General features: G+C 50.9%; 2 protein-coding genes across 5 annotated transcripts in view; one reads left to right on the top strand and one right to left on the bottom strand.

Moving 5' to 3' along the window:
• LOC112668863 (cystatin-9-like) overlaps positions 1 to 25,350 on the top strand; it is a 1,128,704-nt gene that overhangs the window by 234,202 nt on the left and 869,152 nt on the right. The window lies entirely within an intron of this gene.
• Positions 22,020 to 25,350, bottom strand: part of SYNDIG1 (synapse differentiation inducing 1) — a 188,225-nt gene continuing 184,894 nt past the window's right edge. For 3 of the 4 annotated variants that reach the window (XM_025461523.3, XM_035704815.2, XM_025461522.3), the window contains exon 4: positions 22,020 to 22,338. In XM_025461523.3, the coding sequence (XP_025317308.1) occupies positions 22,180 to 22,338 (159 nt within the window). In that variant the 3' untranslated portion in view covers positions 22,020 to 22,179. The remainder of the gene's footprint in view (positions 22,339 to 25,350) is intronic. The other variant, XR_007405326.1, reaches the window with a different exon arrangement.

The following is a 25,350-nucleotide window of genomic DNA, read 5'->3' as shown; positions in this document are numbered from 1 at the left end:
TTAACCACCTGCGTCAGCGTGTTTCCAGAGGCACTTGAGCGCCAGCACCATCAAGGGCCCGTGATGTGCCCTTCAGCAAATGCCTGCAACACATTTCGGGTGTGTTTCATCAGCCCCTACTGGGAGGCCCCTGGCGCCACACTTCCCACCCGTACCTACTGTGCTGCTTCCTGAGCAAGCACGTCCCAAACTCAGAAGTCCTGATGGGGACTCAGTAGGAGACCCCAAGCCCCCAGGCTGGCTCCTTGGCACCTCCCAGGCCAGACTGGCATCCCTGACCCCTGGGCAAACCCCACCTTGAGAAGATTGTGAGGTGACATACCCGCGTGCAAGCTAGCTCCCGTTATCTGTTTTAAGCGAGAACACACTGCCATGCATTTCTTGTTCAGTTTTGCACGTCTGTCGTGCTGTTACTGGCCATGGAGGACTCAGTGACGCAAGGAGAAAGCCCCGTCACATTTGGACCCAGAGATACGAAGCAAGGACCAACAGAGCTGCCTGGGAGAGGAGCTGCCGCCCCCCGCCCCCCGGCCTTGTTAGAAGGGACTGTGTCCCCCACCTGGCTCACCACCAGTGCTTCCCCGCAGGCCCCGGGCCACGGGCCACGGGCCAGGGGAAGCTGTCCTCGGAGACACACACATTGCTGAGGAAGCTCTCTCCGCAGAATAGCCGGGGGGCAGCTCCACGCTGCAGCCTCTGCAGACCTCCATCCTCTAGTCCTCGTGTGCCCATCTCGCTGCAGTTATCTGTGGCTTCTTCTTGGGGTTTGGCTTTTCTTCCACCTTCTAGGATGTCACACGTCCTCTTGTGACTAGAAAGGACTCTGAAGCTTGGCACAGTTTGGGTTCAAACAAAGCCGCAACCCTTGCTCCTGATGTAGAAGAGGGAAGGTAGCACCCACATGAGCCTATCAGTGATAGCTTCGTGAGTGAAGTGGTCGGTGCTATGGGTAGAGGGGGCCGGTGGCTCACTGAGAAGGCGGGGTGGCAGCAAGCAGGGAGGCAGCAGCATGTCAACACAAGTGACTGAGAGCCTTGTGCCCCCAGCAGGCAGGAGCCTGGGGAGCAGAGCCAGGATGCTGCCTGCAGGCCCAGCCTCCAGCAACCAACAGCCTTGCCCAGAGCTGAGCCAAATGGTTGGATGGAGGCCCATGAAAGCCATGCCCCTGCCTGGAAGTGGAAATGTTTGTACTCTTAATTAATTTAGCTGTTCCTCAAATGGAGCTGCTGATGGAGTTGCCATGGCCACTGGGCTCTGGCGAGTGAAGAGCCCTTCGGGCTTTGATGCCATCTCTCCACACCCATGCAGAGTTTAGGCAGCTCATGCTTTGAGCACTGCCGCCTACAGCAGGTAGCGTGAGTTACCCAGCACCTGTTCCTTCTGACATCCAGAGAATCACCCTGGTGTCCCATGGCTGGGAATCAGGGACACCAGGGAGCTGTGGTGCATTTGTAGCCAGCTTCTGTGTATCCTATGTTCCTCACAGCACCACCACCAGGGATGGCAGGCCAGAGGCTCTTCTAGTCCCTGGCAGAAAAGAAAATGGAGGTTCATGGAAGATTGGTGACTCACCAAGCTCATTTCTGATTTGTCAAGGCCTCAGGCCTTGTGAGGATGCTGATGCTATGGGCAGGTCTATGGCATCAGGTGCTGAGCTGGAGCATACATTATCCCACCCAGTACCCCAGCAATATGTGAAATAAGTACAGATATCATGGTTGCCTTTCAGGTGAGAAGAGAGGCCTAGAAGTGGTGAGCAACTTGCAAGTGAATGGCGGAGCTGGGATTCCAAGGCTGCCAGTTCCCATGCTTGGGAGCAGAGATAGGGTTCAGGGTGTGTGGTTTCCTGTGTGTGGCCCAGTATTAAGAAATGGCCCTGGCAAGGATCACAGCAAGGATGCTAACCACCTGCATCCCCCACCTCCCATCCCCAGTGTGTTGCCAAGGGGGAAGGCACGGGAAGGGGGGATTTTGGGTACATCTGGGCTTGAGGCACAGCCTAGAGCATGTTTCAATCAGTTAAATACTCCAACTAGAACTCCCCTGGTTGAGAAGTGAATTCTGTTCAGAAGGCTGCTGTGTCTCCTTCCAAAGAGGGTGAGTCTTTGAGTCTTTCTGGCTTGTGCCAGTGCATGGGGACCACACAGGAGCCAGGCCAGATGTGTGGCAGGTCCTGCACCAGCTGTGGATGTGGTGAGGAACATGCGGGGGCCGGGGGGAGGGGAGTGGACAGTGAGCAGCCTGCAGCTGTCAGGAGTGGCACCAACAGCTGGGCCTGGGTCCCTGTAATGAATGCCGCTTGCCCTGCTCTTCTTGCCTCCTAATTAGAGCATTCTCCTGCCATTTCGTTCAGATTTTTTCTTCACCAGACTAAGTAGGGCTATTAGACCTAATCATAATCACATGGTCAGACATTTATTCTGGGAAGTTAGGTCTTCAGAGCAGGGAACGGTGGCTTAGTGCCCCACCTCTGAACCTGTCAGGTTTAAGGAAGGGCTGTGAGCCCTGGGCTGGGCTGAGCTGGCATGAGGTTTGTTCTCTTGCCTGAGGCATGTGCTTGTCTTGGACTTGACCAGATCATAGAGCACAGCCCTTTCTTCTCTTCTGAATCCCCTTGTTTCGTTCATACAGACAGATCTCCCTGGCACTACTCTCCTTGTAAGAAGTTCTACAGATAATTTGAGTCTGTCTCAGGGTATACTGGCTGCTGTAGCAAAACGACCCACAAATATCCAGTCTCAAAGACAGAGGTTTCTTGCTTATTCATTGAAATGTCCAGAGTGCTGACTTCCTGGCTGGCAGGTGGCTCACCTCTATCTGAAGGTTCCTGCCAGGCATCTGTCCTCCGTGTCCTCCATTCCCTAGGGCCTCATTGTCCACACCTGGATCCAACTGCAGAAGGGGAAGGAGCATGGGGGAGGCACAGCCACTTCTTAAATCCTGGACTAGAGATCGGCTCACCTCCCTCACCCACATCCCATTGGCAGGAACTCTGTGGTCAATTAGCTGCACTTGCCTGCAGGAAAGGCCGCTCTCAGTCTGCCGGACACTGAGGAGGAGGAGCAGGGAAGAAGGTGAGCAGGCCCTCCTCCTGGAGCACGTCACGGCACAGCTGTGAGTGAAGAAGAGTGGGAGGGTGGAAGGCAACTCATCAAGGCCTGCCGGAGACCAGCTGCTCTCAGCTCTTTGCCTTGTGTCTCTGCCTTTCTTCATGACCCACTAGGTGGGAACTCAGAATGCCTCTCAATACACAGAAAAACAAAAAGCTCAGAGAGCTGACCCAGATGACACAGCTAGAAGCAGCAGAGTGGGTTTGTATGTCCTCTTTCTGGAACATGACCACCGCTAGCTTCAGGGCACCTGTCCACCCATGGAGACAGGACAGTTCACTTGTTCAGCCTCTATCCCTTGTACAAGCAAAAGTCTGAATCACCGAAGTTACCACAAATCCATTTGGTTACTTTCTGGTGCCTACATAACTCAAGAGAGGCAAGTGGATCTCCCTTAGTGGCCCATCTGGAATAGGTGGGAAGCCCCTGAGGTCAGGATGTTGGAGGTGGGCCACGAGGCTGATTGTTCCAGTGGCTGCGCAGATGCGGCTCTCTCCCTGAACCCTGCAGGGCCCCCGTGGAGTGTCTCCGTGAGGCCACACAGCAGAGTCTGCAAAGACGAAGCCCACACAGCACTGCCTCTCCACAGTTCAGACCCTGGGCAGACAAGGAGCATCTTCCTGCCTGTTGGACTGCCCTCCCACCCCCAGACTCCTTCCTGCGCCCAAGGACCACCTTGCCCTTGTCACTCCGGCCATTGCTCCACACATGTCCCTCACTTTCTCGGGATCCGGCTCAGAGTCACTAGTAGTGCTCCAGGCCTTCCATCTTCCCTTCCCCCTCCACTGTGTCTTTGACTTCATCCCTGCATTTCCCCCATGCTTTTCCCTTTGTGGCAAGTACCCCAGCTTAATGACCCCCATCTCTCACCACTAATCAATTTTACTTCCTTCCGCCACTCCCCTGTGAAGCCTTCCCCATAGTTCTCCCCAGAAGGGCCTCCTGCCCCCAGCCCTGAGTACCTGCCTGCCCCCTTCCCATGGCCTTTATCACTTCTCTTGGCCAAGAGTGGAGTAGAACCACCTGCAGACTGCATGTTTGCCCCAACCCCATCACATGGACCACACCACGTGTTCAGCACACACAGGAGCCACTGCCTCTGATGTGCAGAATCAAATGAATGTGGGTTCCATTAAACCAGACCATAGGGTCCTGGTTCTAGCTATAGGACATTTGGAGGAGGACGAGGGGTTAATGGTTCAGGCTGAATTGAGAGGAGGTTACTGTTGGACTGTTTCCTGCCTTTGACCTCTGACTCCTCCCAGCTCTTCCCTTCGTCCTCCTTCTGGCAACCATGGAGCCCCACCATGGATGGTCAATCTGTGTTTGTCTTGGGGACTGCTCTGGAATACTAGAAGGCTTCAATTTCTCACAGAACATCCCATGCACATCTCTTAGGGCAACAGTCTCTTTTTGCTGAGTCATTCATGTTTGCTTCATTATATATGTATTGTATAATTCATACATAATCATGCCACACACAATCACTCATACGCACAAGACTGACCATTCCTCCTCTTTCCTCTCTCGAAGAATCCACCTAGTACAGTGTCTGGGACATGGCAGGTGCTCAGCTGTATTTGTTGAATGAAACAATACAAGAGTGAATGAATGAAAGAATTCACTTGCCAAGAATCAATGTATTTTTTTTTTTTTTTTTGTATTTTTAACTCTATTTTGATATCCAACTGCAACTCAGCAATCAGGGGTATATTTAACCTGTTATTCACTCTACATATTGTGCATTTTTCCTATGCCTGGCTTTAGAAGAAAACATGATTGAGTTGGCATCTGAATTAAATTACACTACAGCCAGCAGAGTCCCGTGTCTGATTGCATCAATGATCAGCTCTGCAGGATGTAGTGATTCCAGTGCTGGTTGGAAACTGAAGCAAGCCAGGCATGCAAGGAATTTTTATGGAAATCAAAGAGTAGAAACAGAGGTAAGAAGGTCAGGTCTTGAGAAGTCTTGTTATTAGGAAATGAAAGTTGCTTTAGGACAGCCCTGGTGGCTCAGTGGTTTAGCGCCGCCTCCAGCCCAGGTGTGATCCTGGAGACCCGGGATCGAGTCCCGCGTCAGGCTCCCTGCATGGAGCCTGCTTCTCCCTCTGCCTGTGTCTCCGCCTCTCTCTCTCTCTCTCTGTGCCTCTCATGAATAAATAAATAAAATCTTTAAAAAGAAAGAAAGAAAGTTGCTTTAGATATTGCTTAGTTTTCTTGTTTTGTCTCATCAACATTCATGTGAAGGAGTAAGAGGAGGATGCCATTTCTTCTTGCCTCCACTCCACCTCATTATCCTCATGATGAACGTTATTCTTGCAGTTGAGATGTCTGTGGCACAGACGGGTCGGCTGTGTAATGATGTTTACACATCAAACAAATGCCCATTGGGACCCATTGGGTCCCTCCTGGTGTCCTCACTGCCCAAGAAAGTCAAACAGGACACTTGCCTCTGGGAACAGATGTCTTGAAGTTCACTCATTTTTGCTTTAGTTGCAGTGAGCATACTTTTCTATTTCTTGAAGATTAAAGGAAGAAGTTTGTTATAGCAATGTCACAAAGCAGAGCACTTCCAAAGAGACTTTTTTTTTTTTTAATTTTTAAGCAAAGTATTTTCCAAGTGAAGCTAGTGTCTCCAGTTTCTCTTTTAGGAAACTGAGGTTTCTGATGATGCTGGCAGGTTGGTTTTCATGTGAGTGGACAGCAATGCTGGACTTTGTTCCCCAATGTTTTGAATAGTTTTCTTTTTTTTTGAATAGTTTTCTTTTTAAGTTTGTGGTTGAATTCTCAGAGGCAGAGAAAATCCACACTCTTTCAAAAGTAGCCTTCCTATTTCTGCATTTTCCTCTGTCATAAGAGGAGCCACCTTGTCTGCTGAGAGGAGATTCCATTTGACCTCTCTGAACCTCAGTGTCCCCACTTGTGAACTGAAGAACAAATGTACCACCTGATTACTTCGCAAGGGCATTTCTTGAGAGGATTGAATTTAGTCAGATTCATAAATAATACCTTTTTTTCTCAAATGACCAATGCAGAGGGACACAAACAAATGCATAAAAATAACACATCTGTTCTAAAAAAAATGTTAAAAGACAGAGGAAGCTACTATAGTCATGTCAATAATCATGATGCAGGGCTGAGTTAGTAATCTTAATGACAACAGCAGCAGGATGGTGCTGGCTTTTCTTCTGCAGGCTGTTACCTGCCTCACCTCATCCTTTCCTTATGGCGCTTCTGTGGGAGGCAGGCAATGGGCCCTCCACCTTAATGATGAAATCGAGGCTCAGAGGTGTTCAAGAACATGCCATCTAGGACCCAGGCTCGTCTCACCAAGCCTGACGCCTGTGAACGGAACAGCTCTACTTCCCTAAAGTTCATAGCAGTGGCAGCAGAGAGCCTTTGAGCAGAGGGGCTCTCTCTTCTTCACCTCTTTATGCCTCCAACCCAGCAGTGTGCGTGGCACAAACCAGATCTTTGACTTTTTTTTTTTTTAAACCATGAACTGTGTCATATATCCAAGTAGTATGCATAAGGTAGAAGCTGAAGAGCAATCACCACGGAGCCCCAGCCAGCCTGCGAAGTGGATTGGGGGGGCTCCCTCTGCTGACCGCCCTCCACCACTGCCCCCATGGGATTAACCACTATTGTGAATTGTGATTTCTTTTTTTTTTTTTTTAATTTATTTTTTATTGGTGTTCAATTTACTAACATACAGAATAACCCCCAGTGCCCGTCACCCATTTCACGTTCCAGTTTTTCATTATAGTTTTAGCATGGAGGCATCTTTCATTATGGTTCAGTTTTTTTCCTTCTGAACCAGATCTAAATGGATCATAACATGTATCTTCTGTGACATGCGGTGTTTTGTTTTGTTTTTTTTTTTTGCTTACTGCCATGCTAAGATTTGTTCAGTAGATATTCCCTTGTTTTCAGGGCCCTGGAGTCCCTCCAGGGTGGGATTAATGGCCATGAGTCTGTAATAAATGCTGTTGAGTAAATGAATGTATAAAGGTCTATATGTGCCCCAGCATGGAAGAAGGAGAGAGAAGTTCCGAGTCTGTAGGCAGCCTGAAGGCAAGGCTCGGTGGGTGTCTGCATTTACCTGGACCTCTGGGAGTGCACCTATCTCTGATGTGTATCTGTGCAGGCAGGGGATGATGTGGAGGGGATGGTGGGGGACATAGGCAGGACTGGGCAAGCCAGACTCAGGGATCAGCATGACCAAGGGCAGGGGCAGGGAAAAGAGCAGTGAGAGCAGCCTCCTAGGGGACAAAGTTAGGATTTCAGTTCCCTGTTCAGATGCTGCTCCCTACTCTCTTCCGAGGAGACTCCTAGATGTGCTTGTGAGGGGACAAAGGCCAGGCCCTGACACCTCCTGATTCTACAGTCTCTCTCATCCCAGAGCAGGAGGACTGAAGTGCATGCCTAAAGTTCACTGAGAAGGTTTGAGTCACCATTGCCAATATTTGTAGGTGGGTCATGGATGTAGCCATTCACAAGGTCTAGAGAGATTCATCCTACATGCTTTGTTTTTTCCTGTGCGTGCTGATGTTCCCAGCTTTGTGCCCATCTATGGCTTTCCTTAGAATATCTGTTCATGGACACTGACAAAAATCCTGGATGGTCCTGGTCAATGCCAGCAGTGAGGTCCTTTGGAGTACAGCCTCTAGGGCTGGTGTCCCCAACCCCTGTGGATCTCTGTGTTTTCCTGTGGGATGGTTTCTGCCTCGGACCCCACTCCAGCTTCATGTTTCCGAGGAGAGGACTGAGCCCCAGACCTTAGGGTTGGGTTGGATGGACCTGCCCCTCAGGCTGAGGAGATGAGACTCCATTCTGCAGGAACTGTAGAAGGTTTTTAAGCAGAACCGTGATATGCCATGTATGCACTCTGTGATCTTGTGAGTGTGCCTGTCAGGGAGAGAAAGAGACGCAGTTTGCTTCTGGGCCCCAGGGAAATATTCACTTTTAAGTCATTTATTGAGCAAAAATGAATTAACCTCAAACTTGAGAAAAGTTAAGGAGCAAATTGGTGGCTCAGCGAAGTGGCTGCAGGGGTGTATCAACGGAAAAGCCAGAGGGGATCACAGCCACTTCCCCTTTGTTCTCATTGTTCAAGCTGGGCAAACACTTGGAGAGAGTGGTGCAAAATTAGCCCCTGGGGGACGTGAGAAGCGGGAGGTGCGGGGGCAAGGTGAGGAGGCATGTCCAGGTGTTGGCATTGTCATCACCTGTTTCTGCGTGCACGTGGGGGGCAGGGAGGGCTGTAGTCACAGAAGTCCACACACCATGGCAGGAAACTAACCTCACTGGGTGTGGTCCCATCTTGTCCATCTTCCTCTATAATGAGGTTAAATGTCCTCTTCCCAGGGTGTGCATCTAAGAAGGAGAGATGGAAGGGAGCCACCCCTCTGCACTCATCCTCACCAGAACCCTGTTCCCTGAGTTCCTCAGCTGCTCAGGGCCACTTCCACATGCCCCGCTTTTGCCAACAAGCCACTCAGGTTGCTCAGAGGCTGCCTTGGGGAGTCTGAAATAGAAGTCTCTTCCCAATGTTTTAGCATAAGTTCATTTTATTTGGAATCAGGAGGCTTGGAAGGACCAGAATTCAAACTCTGAGAAATGCTGAGAAACCAGGGCTGAAGGCAGGACCGTAAGGTAACCCCAGAGCATGGAGTGCTCTCTACTCACCCTCCAGACTCCTGAATAGAGGATGCTGGCTGTTGTAACGAGGATGATGGGAAGGGCCACTGAGACAGTCCCCAAGAGTGATGATCCACTGACATTTCCTGTGATTCTTCATTCCTGAGACCTGTGACCTTCATTCTCCAACTTCCAGCTCTTACTCATTTTAAGATGGGGCCTATCGTTTTGGTTTGGACAAGCTTAGCATACCACTCAGCTGGAGAGGATGGGCTATGCATAAAATTGCAAATACAATTTAATTAAATTCAACAAACATTTAAGGGAAGCCTTCCCTCCACATCATTCTATACATTACAGCAGAGTTCCACCATCAAGGTATTTAACTGACCTGTACTCCATGAATGCAAAGAAATAGGGAGCTCGGGAGGTGGAGCAGAGGGAGGACACTCCTTAAATAGGTGTCCTCAGTCAATGAGCATTTATCCAGAGGACACAAATGCAACCAAGCCTGAAAAGAAATCAATGCATTTAAAGCCAACTGAGGGGAAGAATATGAGTGATTTTAAGGTTCTCTTGCCATAACGAGGGGGTAAAAGAGGTACTTGAGGGGATGGCCAGTGGGTGTGAGGTGAGGATTCAATATTATCAAGGAAGAATCAAAGAAGCGACTGGCCAAAGGATCAGAAAACCTGACTCATCATCTCCAGGTGAAGGGTGCTGACCACCAATAAGGGCTGGCCCATTGGAACCTCCCACACTTGCAGCATTATCCCTAGCAGCGAGACCCTGAGATGACCCTGTGATGAATGGGGTCCCCCCTGTGGTGAGATGAGCTGGGCTGTGTTGTGCACATGATGCTGGAGTGTTGCTGTGGGGAGCTGTGAGTCCAGCTCGTGATATCAGCTAAAATGATGTACATCTTTTACATTACACTCTGTTTATAGGATCCCCACATTGTACATTACAAAATTTCCAGGGTAATTTTAATCACATGAGGTGGTTAAAATAAAATTTTACTTTATGCTCTTTTAGAAACTATTTCAAGATGCACCTCCAAGGTATCACCTGAGATCTTGTTATACCCAAATACAGCCATCTTCTTCATCTACATCATCAGTGATTATTACCAGAGCTGGCATTTGTCACCACCGGGGCATGACAACCTGAACTCACCCCTCACCCCAGACCTCCTATCTCTTCTCTACAAGCCTCCCACATACTTTGCTGATGGTCACAGAAAAGGGAGCAGGGACAATGGGTTATGTCCATGACTTTGTTAGGAAGGGAAAGACACTAGCCAGGGGCAGAGGCTTTTTTTTTTTTTTTGAAGGCCACTGACTTTATTGATTTAAAAAACTTAACAAGGGCAGTGACTGTTCTGCCAAAAAAGGAGCCAAATAGCACAAAACAGACCAGACCAGTGGGGGCGGGGGTGAGGGAGGGGCCAGGAATCTACTCGGAAAAGCTGATAATTGTTGACATAAAACTGGCAGGGGAAGGAGAGGGGAGATGCATGCAAGAGTGAGAATTTTTAAAAAGTTGAAATGGTGAGGGGACGAGAACTCCCAAAGACCTTGAAGGGTCAGTGTTTCTCAGAGTTTGTACATCAGAAGTGAGTACAACAATAGCAATCTCTTCCTTTGTAGAGGAGAGGAGAGGAGAGAAGTCCCCAAGTGGCTGCAAATTTTGGAGCCTCAATGCTGGGGCTTGGGACTGGGGGCTCCCCAGAGAGCCTCATAAGAAGATGTTGCACCACCTCAAAGGAGTCCCAGGACTGCTTGGCGTTGGCACCACATGTGTCCTTCAGCCATTTCTGGAAGAGCTCTTCATCTTTAGCACCAGAAACTGGCCAAGGATCACATAGGCCTTGTCAAAGCCCCTTTCCTCCAGATTCTTGCCCAAGACTTCACCAATCCCAGCCAGGCTCCCCATTTGCTTTTCCCCGACAGGCTTGGCCATGAAGTCCTGGTGCTTTTGGGAGGTTGTCATTGTGATCAGCTTAATTAGCAGCTCTGGCTCCTGTAAGGGCTCCTTCCACACCTGTGTGTGATGCTTCAGCTGTCACAGAGGCCAGCATGCCTGGACCACCACCAGATACCTCCTAGTTGCTTACCTCTGGGGGAGGGGAGTGTGGGGAGAATTCTGAGTTGACCTTTGACATCCCAGGGCAGTGGTGCCCAGAGTGCTGTGTAGGCTGGTGCAAAACCTTGTCTTATGAAATATGAACCATGGCATGAGATCTCTACTGGAAGTTTGGGTCTGGAGGGCCCCTATTGGTTGCTAAGGGAAAGCCACAATTTGTGGGGGTAGAGTGGGCAGGGCTCAGGGGGCTCCTCATATCTGAAGTTTCTTGATTAGGGTGCAGAAAATGCTCAGGGGCTGCTGAGTAGGTGTGGGAAGCAGAGCCCAGTGCAGTCCACTTGCTCATGGCCTCTTTGCTGTAGCACATTCCTCAAGATCCATCCTTCAGGCTCTGTGGCTCAGCTGTGGCTGGGGGATCTGGTTCATTGTGCACGGAATCAAATTTGCTTTTGATTTTAAAGCAACTTTTGACTGACAAGCATATTTATATTTCTCTTTGACACACAACTCAGAAATGATGAGAGTTTTTCCGGCTGCACCACTGTAATCCAGTCCTGCTCCCAGGACAGCCGAGCTGGGTTTTAGTCCAGAGGGGGATCTCTTTTACATTGATAAGCCAGTGAAAATCGAGGAAGTTTAACTGCACGAGGAAACACAGAATGAAACATTCCATGGCTCTGCAAACCGTGGTTCAGCAAACATTACACTGAACAGTAGCTACACCTTTTCTTTGCTTCGCGCTAACAGTGGCTACTGCCTTTTGTGGATGGAGAGAAACAGAAGTTTGCACTGTGCTGTGGAGTCTGTGTGGACTTGCTCAGTCTGTCAGGTCTGTCTCACTCGGAATGAGGGCCGAACACTGCCAGCCCCTGGGGCAGAGCCCAGGGGAGGCGGGGCACCCTGTGGCTGTGAGTCCTGGAGCTGTCACCACGGGGGCCTGATCTCATCTGTGGGAAGAGGGGAGGTTGGGGTGAGTTGGGGATAGGAGGACACTTCACAGAGAGCCGTGTGGCTTATGAGTGTGATGGTGGGAAGAGGGAGGCACCAGTGATTAGTCTCTAATGGCTCATGAATTCTCGGTGTATCTTTTCACTTCTCTGGGCATCAACTTTGTACATCTGTGTTCTTGTTTCCCAGAATTCACCAGCAGGGACTGTTGCCAGCTAGGTTCTCCTGGAAGCAATCCTAAGATGGGGGGTAAAGATGTTTACTGGGGAGTGAATGTTTGTGTGTGAATGACAGAGGAGGCTGGACTGCACGGCCATTGGGCGCCCGTGGCCAAGTCAAATGCTCACTGGGGGCACGGGTGCCGGATGGAAATGGCCAGGCCCTGTCCCACCACCTGACTCAGCCCTTGGCTGGGGCTGTCTGGGGAATTCTGTGGCCACAGCTCTCATTCCCACAGCAGGCAGCCAGGGTCTTAGCAGAGCTGTTGAAGGAGGGTTGGCTCCTACCCTCAGGAGCTAAACCAAAAGTTTGGCCTGCCAAGTATTTCCGGGGATTCCTCAGAGCCACCTCCCTGTGTCAGCACTTGCAGGTAGCCATCCTTTCCAATTTCCCTTTCTGCCCCCCTTGGGGCGGGGACCCATGTCCAGGCTTCTTTCACTTGTGTCCTGGCGGGCCCCACTATTCCCACCTGACCCAAGGGGCTCCACACTGAGGCAAGAAGAGCCCCAGGCCGGGCCCTTGGAGTTTTCCTGGGAGCCCCCATCTGATGGGGCTCAGCAGTGGCTGGACAAAGGCAGGCCCAGTGAGAACTGTCTGTTTCCTTGGGAGCTTCATTGCTGTCATGAGTCAAACCTGGCTCCTTCTTGTCTCAGATGCTGATGCTTCCTCTGCCCGCAGGATCCCGGGGGGGCCTGGCTCAGTCACACAGCCTCGTCAGGATCCCACGCAGGTCCAAGCTAGGTTTCCTGTTGTGGGGACAGCAGTGTCTGGGATACTGAGCACGTGGGAAGCTTGAGCCTGTTGGCCATCAAACACAGATTTGGTTGAGACCTACAGGTGCAGGTGGACAGAAGGGGAGACATGGCTGGGGCTGAGGCTGGGGTGGAGGGGCGGAGCAGTGAGGAGGCCGGGATGACTATGGGCAGTGTGTGGCCGCAGGGCGGCGGTCACAGGGATGGAAGGTGCACAGGCTTTGGTGGTGTATGGGCTCAACTGTGTCTCCCTCATGTCCATGTGCTGAAACCCTGGCCCCCATTACCTCAGAATGTGGCTAAGTGTGGAGATAAGGCCGTTAGGGAGGTAAATAAGTTAAAATGAGGTCCTTAGGGTGGGCTGGTGTCCTTATATGATTGGTGTCCTTATAAAAAGGGGAGATGAGGACACAGACACGTACAGGAGGCAGAGCAGATGGAGACCGAGGGAGAAGGCAGCCATCGGCAAGGCAAGGGCAGAGGTCTCAGAAGAAACAGCCCTGCTGGCTTCTTGATTCTGGACTTCACCCTCTAGATGTGTGAGGAGCAGTGTCTGCTTTGCTGCCATCCCGTGTGCGGGGCTTTGTGCCTGTGGTCCTAGCACACCAGTATAGGCTGTGACTCTTCAGGAATACAGTCGCTGTCCCAGGTGCAGGATTTCAGCCTGGTGCACACGTTCTCAGTGACGTCTTATTCCTCTAGGGCTTCCATGCCTTCTGTGGATCCTTACCTCCGCTCCTGCCCAGGCAGGGCCCCCAGAGGTGCCCAGGCTCTGTTCTCTAACTGATGAACTGATGCACAAGCAGAGATGTCACTGGGGAGGAAACAGGCCTCCCATCTGAACCCTGGCTCTGGCCTTCTGTGGATCAGCTCTGTTGTACAGGCAAGGTCCTGGTCCTCAGACCCCCTATTTCCCTATCTGTATGGTGGGAATGAAGAAACTGCAACCACCAGGAAGGGTTGAGATGGGATTTCAGAGAGAAGGAGCGCACGATGGTGTCTACTACCCATGGAACATGTGTTGGCCTTAAGGGCACAGCCTTCCTCCTTCCCTAGGGCCACTACATCTTACAGGGAAGTGGGGACATGGGTTTGATTTTCCCAGGCTCAAAAGAAAATAGGATCGATTCTATCCAAGGAAGGGGAAGGGACCAGAAATCTCAGGCCAGGGCAGTGAAGAGAGCATGCCAGACCTTCTTGGTCCTGGGACTTTGCATTCAACACTTGATACTGATGAAAAACTAGAAAGGCCACCCTCTGTTTCTCCTGAGCACCAGTGGCAAACAAACTGGATTAAACCGTAAAGCACTGTCTTGAGGCAGCGAAGGCCATGAACCTTGGATTCAGGTATAACTATAGCATAATTCAGGTTTTTGTTATTTGTGTGACTTGGGACAAATTCTTCCCTCTTTAAGTCTTGGTCTTCCTGCCAGGATATGGGGGTCACAACAGTATGCAGCACCTAGCCCCTGGCATGGACAGAAGGCATGTCCCGAGAGCGTGGTGACTGGCAGATGCCCTGCTCTCTTTAATCCCTTGTGTGTGCCAACCTCAGTGTGCCAGCTCCCTTGTGCTTGGACTGATGTGTTACTCTTGACTAGAGAGGGACAACCCAAACCAATTCTTCAGCCTCCAGATTATTCTTTGCAGGTGGCGTTCTTAGTCTGTAGGAAACAAGGCCTCAGCCTTTGGCCATGCCCACCACAAACAGATGTGCATCGTGACCATCTGATGAGCAGATGAGAATACCGTTAGGCTTGGAGAACGTCTCCATCTTGCGTACGAGGCTGGGCAGGAGCAGGGAAATCCAGCACTCCCATGGGCGTCAGTGACGGTGTGCTGTGGGCCAAGTGCTACCTTCATGAACAGTGTACGCTGCAGGTGCAGGAGCGAGCTGCCAGGAAGGCGGCACGAAAAGGTGGGTCTTCACTGAGGTTGCTGCCCCAGGCCTGAGAAGCACCCCCACTGCCACAGGCTTTTGGATTCAGGTGCTCTTCAGCCTGGACTTTGCCCCACCCCATCCTGTAGCCCATGTCCTTGGGCACTGGTACCCAGTCTTGGCTTCTGCTCCTGTGCGGCCTCTGTGAGGCGGTGTGCTTCCCCAGACATGATCCCTTTATGTCTTTGTCACCTGAGGGCCCATCACAGCCTTTGTACATAGTAGGGTGCTCAGCAAATGCCTGTGGCTCTGCCCTGACTTGAACGAGGCTTCCCCAAGGGATTGAACCTCTGGTTCTGCTCCAAAGCTGTGTCTAAGGGTTCTGAATGGGTGAATCCTCTGGATCATGAAGTTAAAGCCCACAGCTCCCCATGGCTCCTCTGAACTTCGTCCAACCTCCGTTTTCAAACTTGGTCCTCTCCTTCGTCACTGAGAACAGATGGCACCCTTTCTGTGACCAGCTCTAGCCATGTGGATCTGTGAGCTGAGCAGTGGAGGCATGTGGGTCCCTAATGGCACCTGGATCCGTGTCACAGAAATGACAGTATACCTGGTCTGCATGACTGCCTCCTGGCCCACACTGTGGCAGAGCAGCAGGGGAAGGAAGCTTGGCCACCAGTGAGGAGACCTGAGTTCTCTTTACCCCAAACTGACCATGCTGAATGGAGTCAAGTCCCCTCCATGTAGAACCTTGACCCCTTCTCCCCGCAATGGGCCCTCGGCCTCTTCAGAAGCAGAGGATGGCTATGGGACTCAGAGATTGAGTGGGCAGCAAAGCTTCCTTTGCCAACCCCAAGTCCTGTGAAGTGGGAGGGTGCTATCGTTGTCCTGTGACTGTTTCACTAGGGCTGACAGGGGCTGATAGAAGCAGGTGGGTGGGTGGCTGGGCAGCTGCTTTGAGGTTAGACTCAGGAGGCCCCTTCCAAGAAGCAGGGGCACCTGCCTATTTCTCCCCACCTGCCTTTCCTGTGTAAAAGTCCTAGTGTGACTCTGAGAAGGGGTTGCTAGTGAAGTGTGGCTGTTCAGTGAGGGATTCCAAGCTCACGTGGCTGGTCGGTGCTCCACCTGAGTGGTGGCTAACACAGACTTGGTTTTTCCAAATGTTTATGCTGCTGGTGACTGAAGGGAATAATGGAGTGCAGGGTTCTCAGCCCTGCTGATGCTTGGGGCTAGCTGACTCTCTGCTGTGGGGACGGTCCTGTGCATTCCAAGATGTTTGCCGCACTCCTGGCCTCTACCCACTACATGGGCACTGGTGACAGTCAAAAATATCTTCAGACATTACAGATGTCCCCATGGGGTGGGGGCAGGGGAACTGTCCTTGTTTTGTTCACTCACTTGCTGCCAGACCTGGACCAGCTCTGTGCCCATGGTAGGTGGTCAGGGTCCTGGCTTCACTTTCTTCAGCCTGTGTGTCTCTGGCCTCATCCACTGCCGTCCCTACTTCCCTGTGAATTGACCTCTGACAGCCCTGGGCCTCGGGTTAGGAGAGGTTCCCTCTCTGGTCTGAAAAGCCACACTGGCTCCAGCTTCCACTCTGCCTGGCTTTTCCAGCTTCTGGTAAGTGTATCAGATCCCCAGGCCAGGCACCTCCTTGCCCAGGCTCCAGGGAGGCTCTAGCAGAGCCCTGCAATCTCCCGGTTGTGGCAGGGAGGGTGTTGGGCCTGGCGCTGCTTGGCTGAGCCCAAGTCCAGGTTGTGTTCCTTTCTCGCCAGAGATGTTGGGGATGATAGCCTTCTGAGCTCAGTTTCTGCATCATGTCGGGCCTGGAACAGGGCTGCTTTGAATATGAAGCTGGATCCATTTGCAACACCCTCTCTGAATTTAAGGTCCGTGTTATTTTAAAAAGACCTATTATCTGAGAATGCACAAGATGCTAGATGGAGATTGATCCGGGTCACTTGAATTGCTGCATCTATTCGGGGATGATAAGGAGGGGAACGTCACCTGAGGACCTCCACACTTAATTCCACTGAGGACAGAAATGAAGGGTGAGGGATTCTGGAGTGGCCTGATTTCTGTTTCTAAATCAGACACCATTGCTGGACAGTGACCACCTCTTGCTTCCAATGCACAAGGACCTCTTGAGAAAGTAATTGAAATAGAAAGAACTGCTTCAAGGTACCCAGCAGAATGATAACTATTCCCCGTTTTATACAATCTACACATCTTGATTAGCTTAATAAAATAGTTTGAATCTATGTATGGATTCTCTGGTGTAGACAGACAACAGACCCACATCACTGTTTTTCAGCTGAGTCATAAACTGGATTAGGTGACATGAGGTGTCATAGCCAGCAGCCTGAGAGAATGAAGAGCTATATGTGGTGTGGCCCCATGATGTCTTGAGTCCTCCCTCTCTCGAAGATGTAGTAACATTTTATCTATCATCTATCTATCTATCTATCTATCTATCTATCTATCATCATCATCATCATCTATCTATCATCTACTATCTACCTTTCAAATTGGCCCCAAGTGATCTGATTTCAGTGGAAAACCAGGCACTGTCCCCTAGAATCCATAGGGATGCAGTGGATGCACTCCCTGGCACTTGACCAGCCACTCACAGAATGCCTTGCCTTCCATCAATTCCTCCTGGCCAGTCAGGCACATGACTGGGTGCTGAATTGAGACAGATGAGCCTGTCTCATTGGTCTGGGTAAGCACAGCTCTGAACTCACTGTGTGCTAGAAGAAAGGGTATCTGGGTGGCAGAGGGAAGTGATGGCTGTGCTTGGTTCAAGGGACAGTCATCTCCAAGTCCAGAGCCTGATCTGCCTCAGTGGCCCCTGCACGTTGGGGCCTGGTGGAGTGGCAGTGAGGACCATGGCCTGTAGACCAGAGCAGTCACAGGACTGATGTCATAGTCAGTGAAGGCAGATGAGCTGAAACGTGTCAGACCATGCCTTGTGCCTCTCAGCACTGCCTTTGGAAAGCCCTGGGAATGTCTCCGGTCTGGTGCTTCTCCCAGAGGCACCCACATTCTGCTCTATTGCCCCAATGATGAGCCAGCTGCCCTGTCTTTTCCACCTGGTGGATTTGGGCAAATTTCTTGGGCCCCCAAGCACCTACCCCTGACCTAGATGTACTCTCTACTACTCAGGCCCGTGTGGCGCTCTACTCCCCCTGGTCACCATGCCCTGCTGTGTCAGGCCGCTGTACTCACCACCCTTCTCATTTCCCTGGAGTGTGTTCAGAGGCTGCTGTGAGCCATGCCCCCTCTGTTATCCCTGCAGCACAGGGCAGCTGCTGGCCCACGGACGCCTGCTGTACCCTGAGCACAGGACGAACAGTTCCCGCCCTTCCCTCCTCACCCATGTGGAGCTTTGACCCTTGCTATGGGGCTCAACAAGACAACAAATTGATTATTCAGTTTTACACGCTTGTCTGGCAGGGAGCCAGCAGTCTGCAGGCCCCAAGCATCTGTGGGTTTGGTGTCTACACTGCTTTGCTAGGTTGAGCAGAATCTTCAGATGAGAGCCCCAGGGGAATGAGGTCACCACTCCTTGGGCATTACAGCCCATCCTGAAGACCAGGGAAGGGCTTTCAAGAGGTCATGACAGAGGGGACATCACAGCCACAGTGTCTTTCCACTTGGGGTTCTATCTGAGGCTCCCAACATCAAAGGCAAAACACAGGTGTGAATGTGGCCTCTAGGGAAGAGATGGGACAGCTGCATTTTCCGAGAGGGCAGCCTCAGCTCAGGATCTGAATTTTACACTTAACGGTTTATTGGGTCACCAGAGGTCAACACCCATGACAACGAATACAGGTGAACTTTGAGGAGTATGAACCGTCCTCATAAGGGCTGGTGCTCAAGCCACTCCACAAGGGGCCCCTAAGAGACCCTATAAAACTTCAAAAGCAAGGACAGAGGCCCTGAAAAGCAGCATTGGCCTGGGACTCAGCTGCTGTAACCATTTGGCATCTGTATCCTGGAGTGATAGCAGCTATTGGCAAACAGGCTGATGCATTTTAAAGCCAGAGGCTGCTCTGAATGAGATTTCCTCTAACATCTCAAGAGGTACGTGGTGACTGGCTGGGTGTGAGGAATGTCCTGTCCCAGCTTCTGGAGTGTCTGGTCCTGTTTCCTAGTTAGAGCTGTGTGGCCTGACTGTGACATCTTGGGCAGCAGCTGAGGGCACAGTGATGGCCAGATGCAGCCTCTCCCGCCAAGTCCTCCTTGGGAGCTACCATCATTTCCTGGGGAAAGCTGGACAATCTGGTCAGGTAGGGACACCTGTTGAAGTGGAGATCGTTGGTGAAGCCAGGACACCTGATGAATACAGGGTTGCCCAGTGAAGCAGGGGCAGAGGGGGGCTTAAGGGAGGTGAGATAGGCAGTCTGGGGATGTCTCTAAGGATGCGGGAGGGAGATGTGTAGAGGAAGAGGACCTGCTCTAACCACCTGTACCAAGGTTTTCTTCTCCCGGGAAGTCACCTCAGTTCCTGTCACACCCCCACTCGATCCCACCACCCTCTGGCAAAGATGATGCTGTGAAACAAAAACCAAACTCCCTTTTAAGTTCCAAAGAGTCTCGGCTCACAAACAATGTGGTGTATGCCCAGATGAGATTGTTCTTGCTTGGTAGAGCCACAGCCGAGGCAGTGTGGTTTTTAAGAGGAAGCCGAGTGGGCTTCGGATGTGATGGTCAGGGTTGCATCTTGACTTTGCTATTTCCCCGGCATGTGATTTTTGGGGAGAATGACTTATAAGATTATTGTAGTAAAGAGTTTTTGCAAGATTGCAGGGAGTTGCTATGGGGGGAACTTCATCTGCAGCCAGGGGCGAGCTGGCAGGTCCTACCTGTGTGTGTGCGGGCGGTGCCAGGCTGGGCCTCCCATCTTTGCTCTACAGCTGCCACTTACATGGTGCTGGCTGAGCTCCCTTCTCCGAACCTCAGTTCTGCTGCCTGCCTGCCAGGGTTTGTGGGACTACGTGAGCTGCTGTGGGTCCAGTGCCCAGTGCAGGGCTTGGAGAGGACAGTGCCTCTTCTGTGGTGGCTACACCAACTAGGGAAATGTGAGTCTAGAAAGGTACTCACATTTCCCGCCACACCAAGAAGGTTGCAGTGCTAAGCAGCAGTCACCAATAGAGCCACCAAGGATGGCATGCAACCACTCCTGCAACACCAATGCCAAGCCCGTTGTAGGATGGGGCCACGGCGGGTCTCCCTGTCACAGGAGCTTCAAGGCCACACATGCTCATTCAGTTGTCCTCTGGCTGGTTTGGCCTTGATCCTAGCACCCTAACCCCAGGGCCATCTGCATTGTGTGGTCTTGTGCTGGTTCTTGGGGAAGACTTCACAGAAACTGAGGAAGTACAGGGAGGCCTGAGTCCTTTTAGCCTAAAGCTTTTCCATGTGGAAAGACAGGGGGCTAAGAGAAGATGGGAAGGTGGTCTAGTGGGAGGCAGAGCACCTGCGCACCCATGACGGTGGTGGGGAAGACATCCGGTGTGGACTCTACTTCTTAACCAAATGCAAAGATATGGAACTTTGGGCACTTCTTGAACTTAAAATGGACTGATTTAGGAGAAATACAAAGGCCATTTTGCATAAGGCCGCTCACAATGAATACACCCTGAGATACTGGGCAGAAAAGATGGGAGGATGCAAACAAGTGACAGAATGAGCTATTCAGGATACTGAGAACCACTATGGCCACCCCATCTCCAGTACACCAACCTGGGCCAGGCATTGGCCTATGCCCGTGAATTCACCAGCAGTCCTCAGAAGTGGGCTAGAGATGAGATTCAGAGATGTGCACTTGTATGGATCACACAGAGGGCTTGATCCCAATCCATGTGTTCTATCACCAGGTCACTCTGACTCTTACAGGGAGGTTTGGGCTTCTTCCATATATTCTTCATTGAGTTGAGTCTTAAAATATATTTCTGGAACATTCACTAGAGACATAATGCTAGATGGATCTTGGAATTGGCCCAGGAAGGCAGTGCTAAAAACTTTCAGAATATTAAGCATTTCAGGTCAAGGGGGAGAGGGACAGGTGCAGGAGACCAAGCATGAGTCCTTATTCCAGGACATCCCAGGACAGTGATTTCTGACTTATGCTGAGCACTGGAACCACCAGGCAGTAGCTCTGGTCAGTGACATCAGGATTTCTGAGGCCAGGATCCAGGTAGCAGGGAGCTATTGTCGTGGATGAATCACTGTCTCTGAATCCCTTAATATTATTAGTAGGATAAAGATACTAAGAATGTCCAAGGTGAAAACTTAAGCAACCAGGGGTGTCATGACCCTCATCTTAGGGGACCTGCCTACTCTTCCACCAGCTGAGTCCTGGGTAGCTCTGTGGTTATTTAAAATAAGTGAAAAAGAGAAATGAAACCCAAGAGTGGATATTCATCAGAAAAAAAAAGTCTTAAGCAAGAAAGCTAAAAGATAATTTTTGTTAAATAATGAACACTCATAAAACAGCAGTGTAATGGTATTAAAATGTCTGATTACTTATTTCTCAGCATTCGTCTGATAACTTAAGCAGCATGAAGCAGTAGTTGCACTTAAAAAAATGACAAGAAAATAGCTATTCATTTAGTTGACAGGGAAGGTTCATTTCCTTTTCAAGATCACTGGTGTCACTGCTTATTACCAGCGTGAGTGTCAACACAGGCATCTTTATGCTGAGACGGTGTCCACAGCTCCTTTGCCTACAGTTCTTGGAGTGAACCTCGGTCCTTTCAGGAGGGGTTTTGGGAGGGGCTGCGGCCTGCCCCCTGCCCTAGATCAAGTAGGCCCCAAGACTGCATATTGCTGCGTGATGGCTGCTGAGTTTGGACACGTTCCAAAGGAGGCCTGATGTTCCTAGGCTGGGGGCAGCATGGAGGGAGTGTCTGCTGGGCCTGGGGCAGGCCCAATGCTATCCTGGCATTGCATTCTCAGGGCTGGACCCTTCTGAAGACCAATGACAGCTGGGAATCCTGCCAGCAGTTTTTTCTCTCTTCCTGCCAGCCCCCTTTTCTTCCTGCAGGGAAGGTTCATGGACGGGGGAAATGCCGGAGGAGTCCAGCAGGGCCACAGACAGAAGTGACGTGTCCCCTGCCCTCTGCCTATTGCACCATATTTCATAAAAAATAAACACATTTGTACTGTTTATATATTGCTAATGCTATGGCATCCCAGGCACTGGCAGCTGCAGAGAGAGCTGCACTGTCATGAATCCACCAGAATCCATCCAGAGACAGCCTTGCAGGTCAGGATCTTTGGAGCTTCCCTTTGGACGGGTCAGCAGTGCTCATCTGCCTCGTGCTCTACACAGTGCTGTGAAAATGAAATTAAGGGATAAAAACAAAAGAAATCCATGGGTAGAAAATCCCAGGGCTTTATGGAGTTGTTTGGCAATAACTTATAGTGTACAGCATCGCACAGGTGTGTCTACCTGTGTGTCCACCCCTTGCCAGCCCTGCCTTCTCTGCATCTGTGTAGGACTGGCCCCAGGTTCTTTCCCTATGCGCCTGGATGAAGCTCATAGGTGGTTGTTCTTGGAGAGGTAGGCGATGAGGGCCACGGCCACGCCCACGTAGATGCCGGTCCCGATGGTGATGGACAGCACAGCCAGGAACAGGGCCCGCCGGGAGCTCGTGCTGGCTTGGTGGAAGTCCCCCTTGGCTACGGCTTTGTTGGTCTATTGGAGAGAAAGGAGGGAGGAGAGAAGGAAGTCAAAATGAGCAAGTGGAAGCAAATGCAGTGAGCGTAGTGCTCACCTCTGGCGCCCTGCCAGCCTCCAACTTAGCTGACACCAGAGAGGGAGGACTCATTAGGAGGTAACTGGGCATGCTCCCAGCTGTGGTGGCGGCGGTTCTGTAACTGGTGAAGAGGAAATGCGGGGGCTATTGCTCCCCTGCACTGCAAGGCAGTCAAAGCTTAAAAAAAGGAAAGGGGGCAGCCCGGGTGGCTTAGTGGTTTAGCGCTGCCTTCGGCCCAGGGCGGGATCCTGGGGACCCAGGATCGAGTCCCAGGTCGGGCTCCCTGCATGGAGCCTGCTTCTCGCTCTGCCCGTGTCTCTGCCTCTTTTTCTGTCTGTTACTCTCATGAATAAATAAATAAATGAATAAAATCTTTAAAAAATAAAAAAGGAAAGAGCCCCCAGGAATACCCGTGGCTGGCAGTGCTCCATCACCAATGTGGGGCCCAGGACCCTGGGCATCAGGATGTGAGGGACAGAACAGATATTACATTCTCATTTCTACCGAAGGATGATACTTTCTTTCATTTGAATAACACTGAATTAAAACAAAAATATGTTCACACTTACCTGATTTAATCTTTACATAGTAGGAGTGTGGGGAAGGAAAGTCTAGTTCTCACTTCCCAGAGAAGAAACTATGGCATAAGATCATTAAGTCGGTTGCAGGACACCTAACACTTCCACTGGATGGGATCATGCATTCCTAACTACGTCCTTCCTCACCATAGCTGGAGTGGATAGAAGTCAGCCATCAATAAAATATTTGAAATAAGACCAATACCCATATTTTTGTTCACTCAGTTGGTAGTTGCTTTGATAAGATTCATGTTTCTTGGGGTCACAAGGTGGATAGGCACATAGAGGTTTGGGACAAAGTGTCTGGTAGGGTATTTTGTAGCAGACCCCATATACCCACCCTCAATCCCTTCCTCTGTTGTCCTCCTCCACAAGTGAGACTCAAAATGTGACACAAGAGTGTAGGAACCACCAAGTGCTTCAGCTGTAACCATCCTGAAGAGATCAGCTGAGTAAAATGGAGAATTTGGCTGATGGGAGTGGAGGCTACCATGGACCCTAACCCCTGGGAGGGTCAAGTGAGGCTGTGGAGAGCTAACCCCAAGCTGGCTGGGGCTTCTTTATGGTCAGGATAAAGGCAGAACCCACTCCCCAGGTAGATAGCCTAACTCATTCTCTGGCCCATCTCCAGAAAGCCCGTTTTTCACCGGGTCGCATCTCCACATGTCATCAGTGGTATTTCTGCACTGTGAAGGCTGGTATGAGAGACAGTGTGTTGGTTACTCAAACTAAAATATGCCACCTCATCTGCAATGGATCACAACGGGTCAGACTCAGAGGTAACTCGTGAAATGAACTTCCACCCTCCACAGTCCTGGCCCTGATTGATGAGCTATGGAGCTCCGTGTCGGGCTGAGAAGGCACCTTGGTCTACTTGGTGGCCTCTCTTTCTCTACCTGCTGGATGCTGGAGGTCAATTTTTGCTTTCCTCTTCTAATTTTCTGGTTTGGAAGGGAGCTTGGGAGATCACTGCCGGCAGTTCTTGATGAAACAGAGCTCAGGGAATGCAGAATGGGAAGCCTCCTAGGACAATACCAATTAATTAATTAAGCCTTAATTAGCTGCATTTCGTTTTATCTAGCAGTACTCCCAAACACTCCGGTGTCCCATAACATCATTCACTGGAAATGCCCTTCCTTAGCCGGGTGGCCACCCTCCATCGGAATGGGTTTTGCTGCTCTCTGGCATTATCACCACCCTGGGCCCTGTTGCAGGAGAGGACACAGATGTGCAGAGAAGAAGTCAGGGCACATTGGGCACTCCTTCCCCCTGAACATGGGCCCCGCCCGGAGCGCCTTTGTCCCAACTGGCCTGTGCATTGGAGCTGACCCATTTCTATAACTATGTGAGTAGCTGCCTTCCTGGCTCAACTCCAGAGGCAGGTCCTTGTCTGCTTCATCCATGAGGTGTGCCTTGGAGCCTGGAGGAATGGAGGAACTCACTGAACACTTGATGAATGACCAGATGAGTGGGCTGTTCAAGATTAGCTCCCTTCAAATGCTCCCAGGTGCACGATCCTGGTTCTCTGGAGGCCTCTGTGAGGAAGGTAGTGGCAGGGGGCAGCCTTGACCTAAGCTGTGGCCCAACTCCACAGACCTCCCCTCTGGTGCCTTCTGAGCCCACAGTGCCAGCGCTCTCATCCTCAGGAGCCGGAAGTGTCTGCTGGGGAATCCACAGTTTACTCTCACGGTCCAAGCTGAGAGAACCCCATCAACGTTTTGTTTGGTTATAGGGCAACTGTTCCAGCAGGAAGTGTGTTGGGTTGGAGATGCTATCAACTGGAATATGTCAGAAACATCAAACAGACAGATCTCCATTGATAATCAGGCTGCTTTTCAGCAATGCTATTCAATGTCTGCATTTTGCAGAAGCTCCCGGAACTAGCCACGCTGTTTGCGCTCCACAGACTAGGCATCCTGGTCTAACAAAGGTGGTGTCCGGCACATCCTTTGTTGCAGACAATGGATCCTGTGGCTACAAGGCAGGTTGTACATCCTTCTGAGAGGCTGCAATCTCAGAGAAATATTTCCATCCTGAAAACTTCTGGGCTATGTGTCCAGGCTCTTCTTGCTATGCAGGAGGGCAGGGGTTGTTGTCCTGGGTCCAGAGACCTCAGACTGAAAGCAAGACTGTGTATGCATGTGCGTTTTTATGAGATGAGGGTCAGCCATGCTTGCTGGATTCCCAAAGCAGCCACGTTCTCAGCTGCTCTGACTGCTGCATTGGGGTGGGGGGCTGTGGCGAGGAGGAAAGGAGGTATCAAGGAACAGCCAAGCTGGCAACTCCTGGTAGGGACAGGAGGATGTCACAGATGATTCTTGGCTGGAATAAGCAGATGTTATTTGCTTGTCCCAATTTGGAATATAGACTTGT

Source organism: Canis lupus, chromosome 23 (assembly GCF_003254725.2).
Source record: "Canis lupus dingo isolate Sandy chromosome 23, ASM325472v2, whole genome shotgun sequence".
Lineage (NCBI taxonomy): Eukaryota > Metazoa > Chordata > Mammalia > Carnivora > Canidae > Canis > Canis lupus.
Note: the sequence above shows the minus strand (reverse complement) of the source record. Positions and strands in the feature narration are given on the sequence as shown.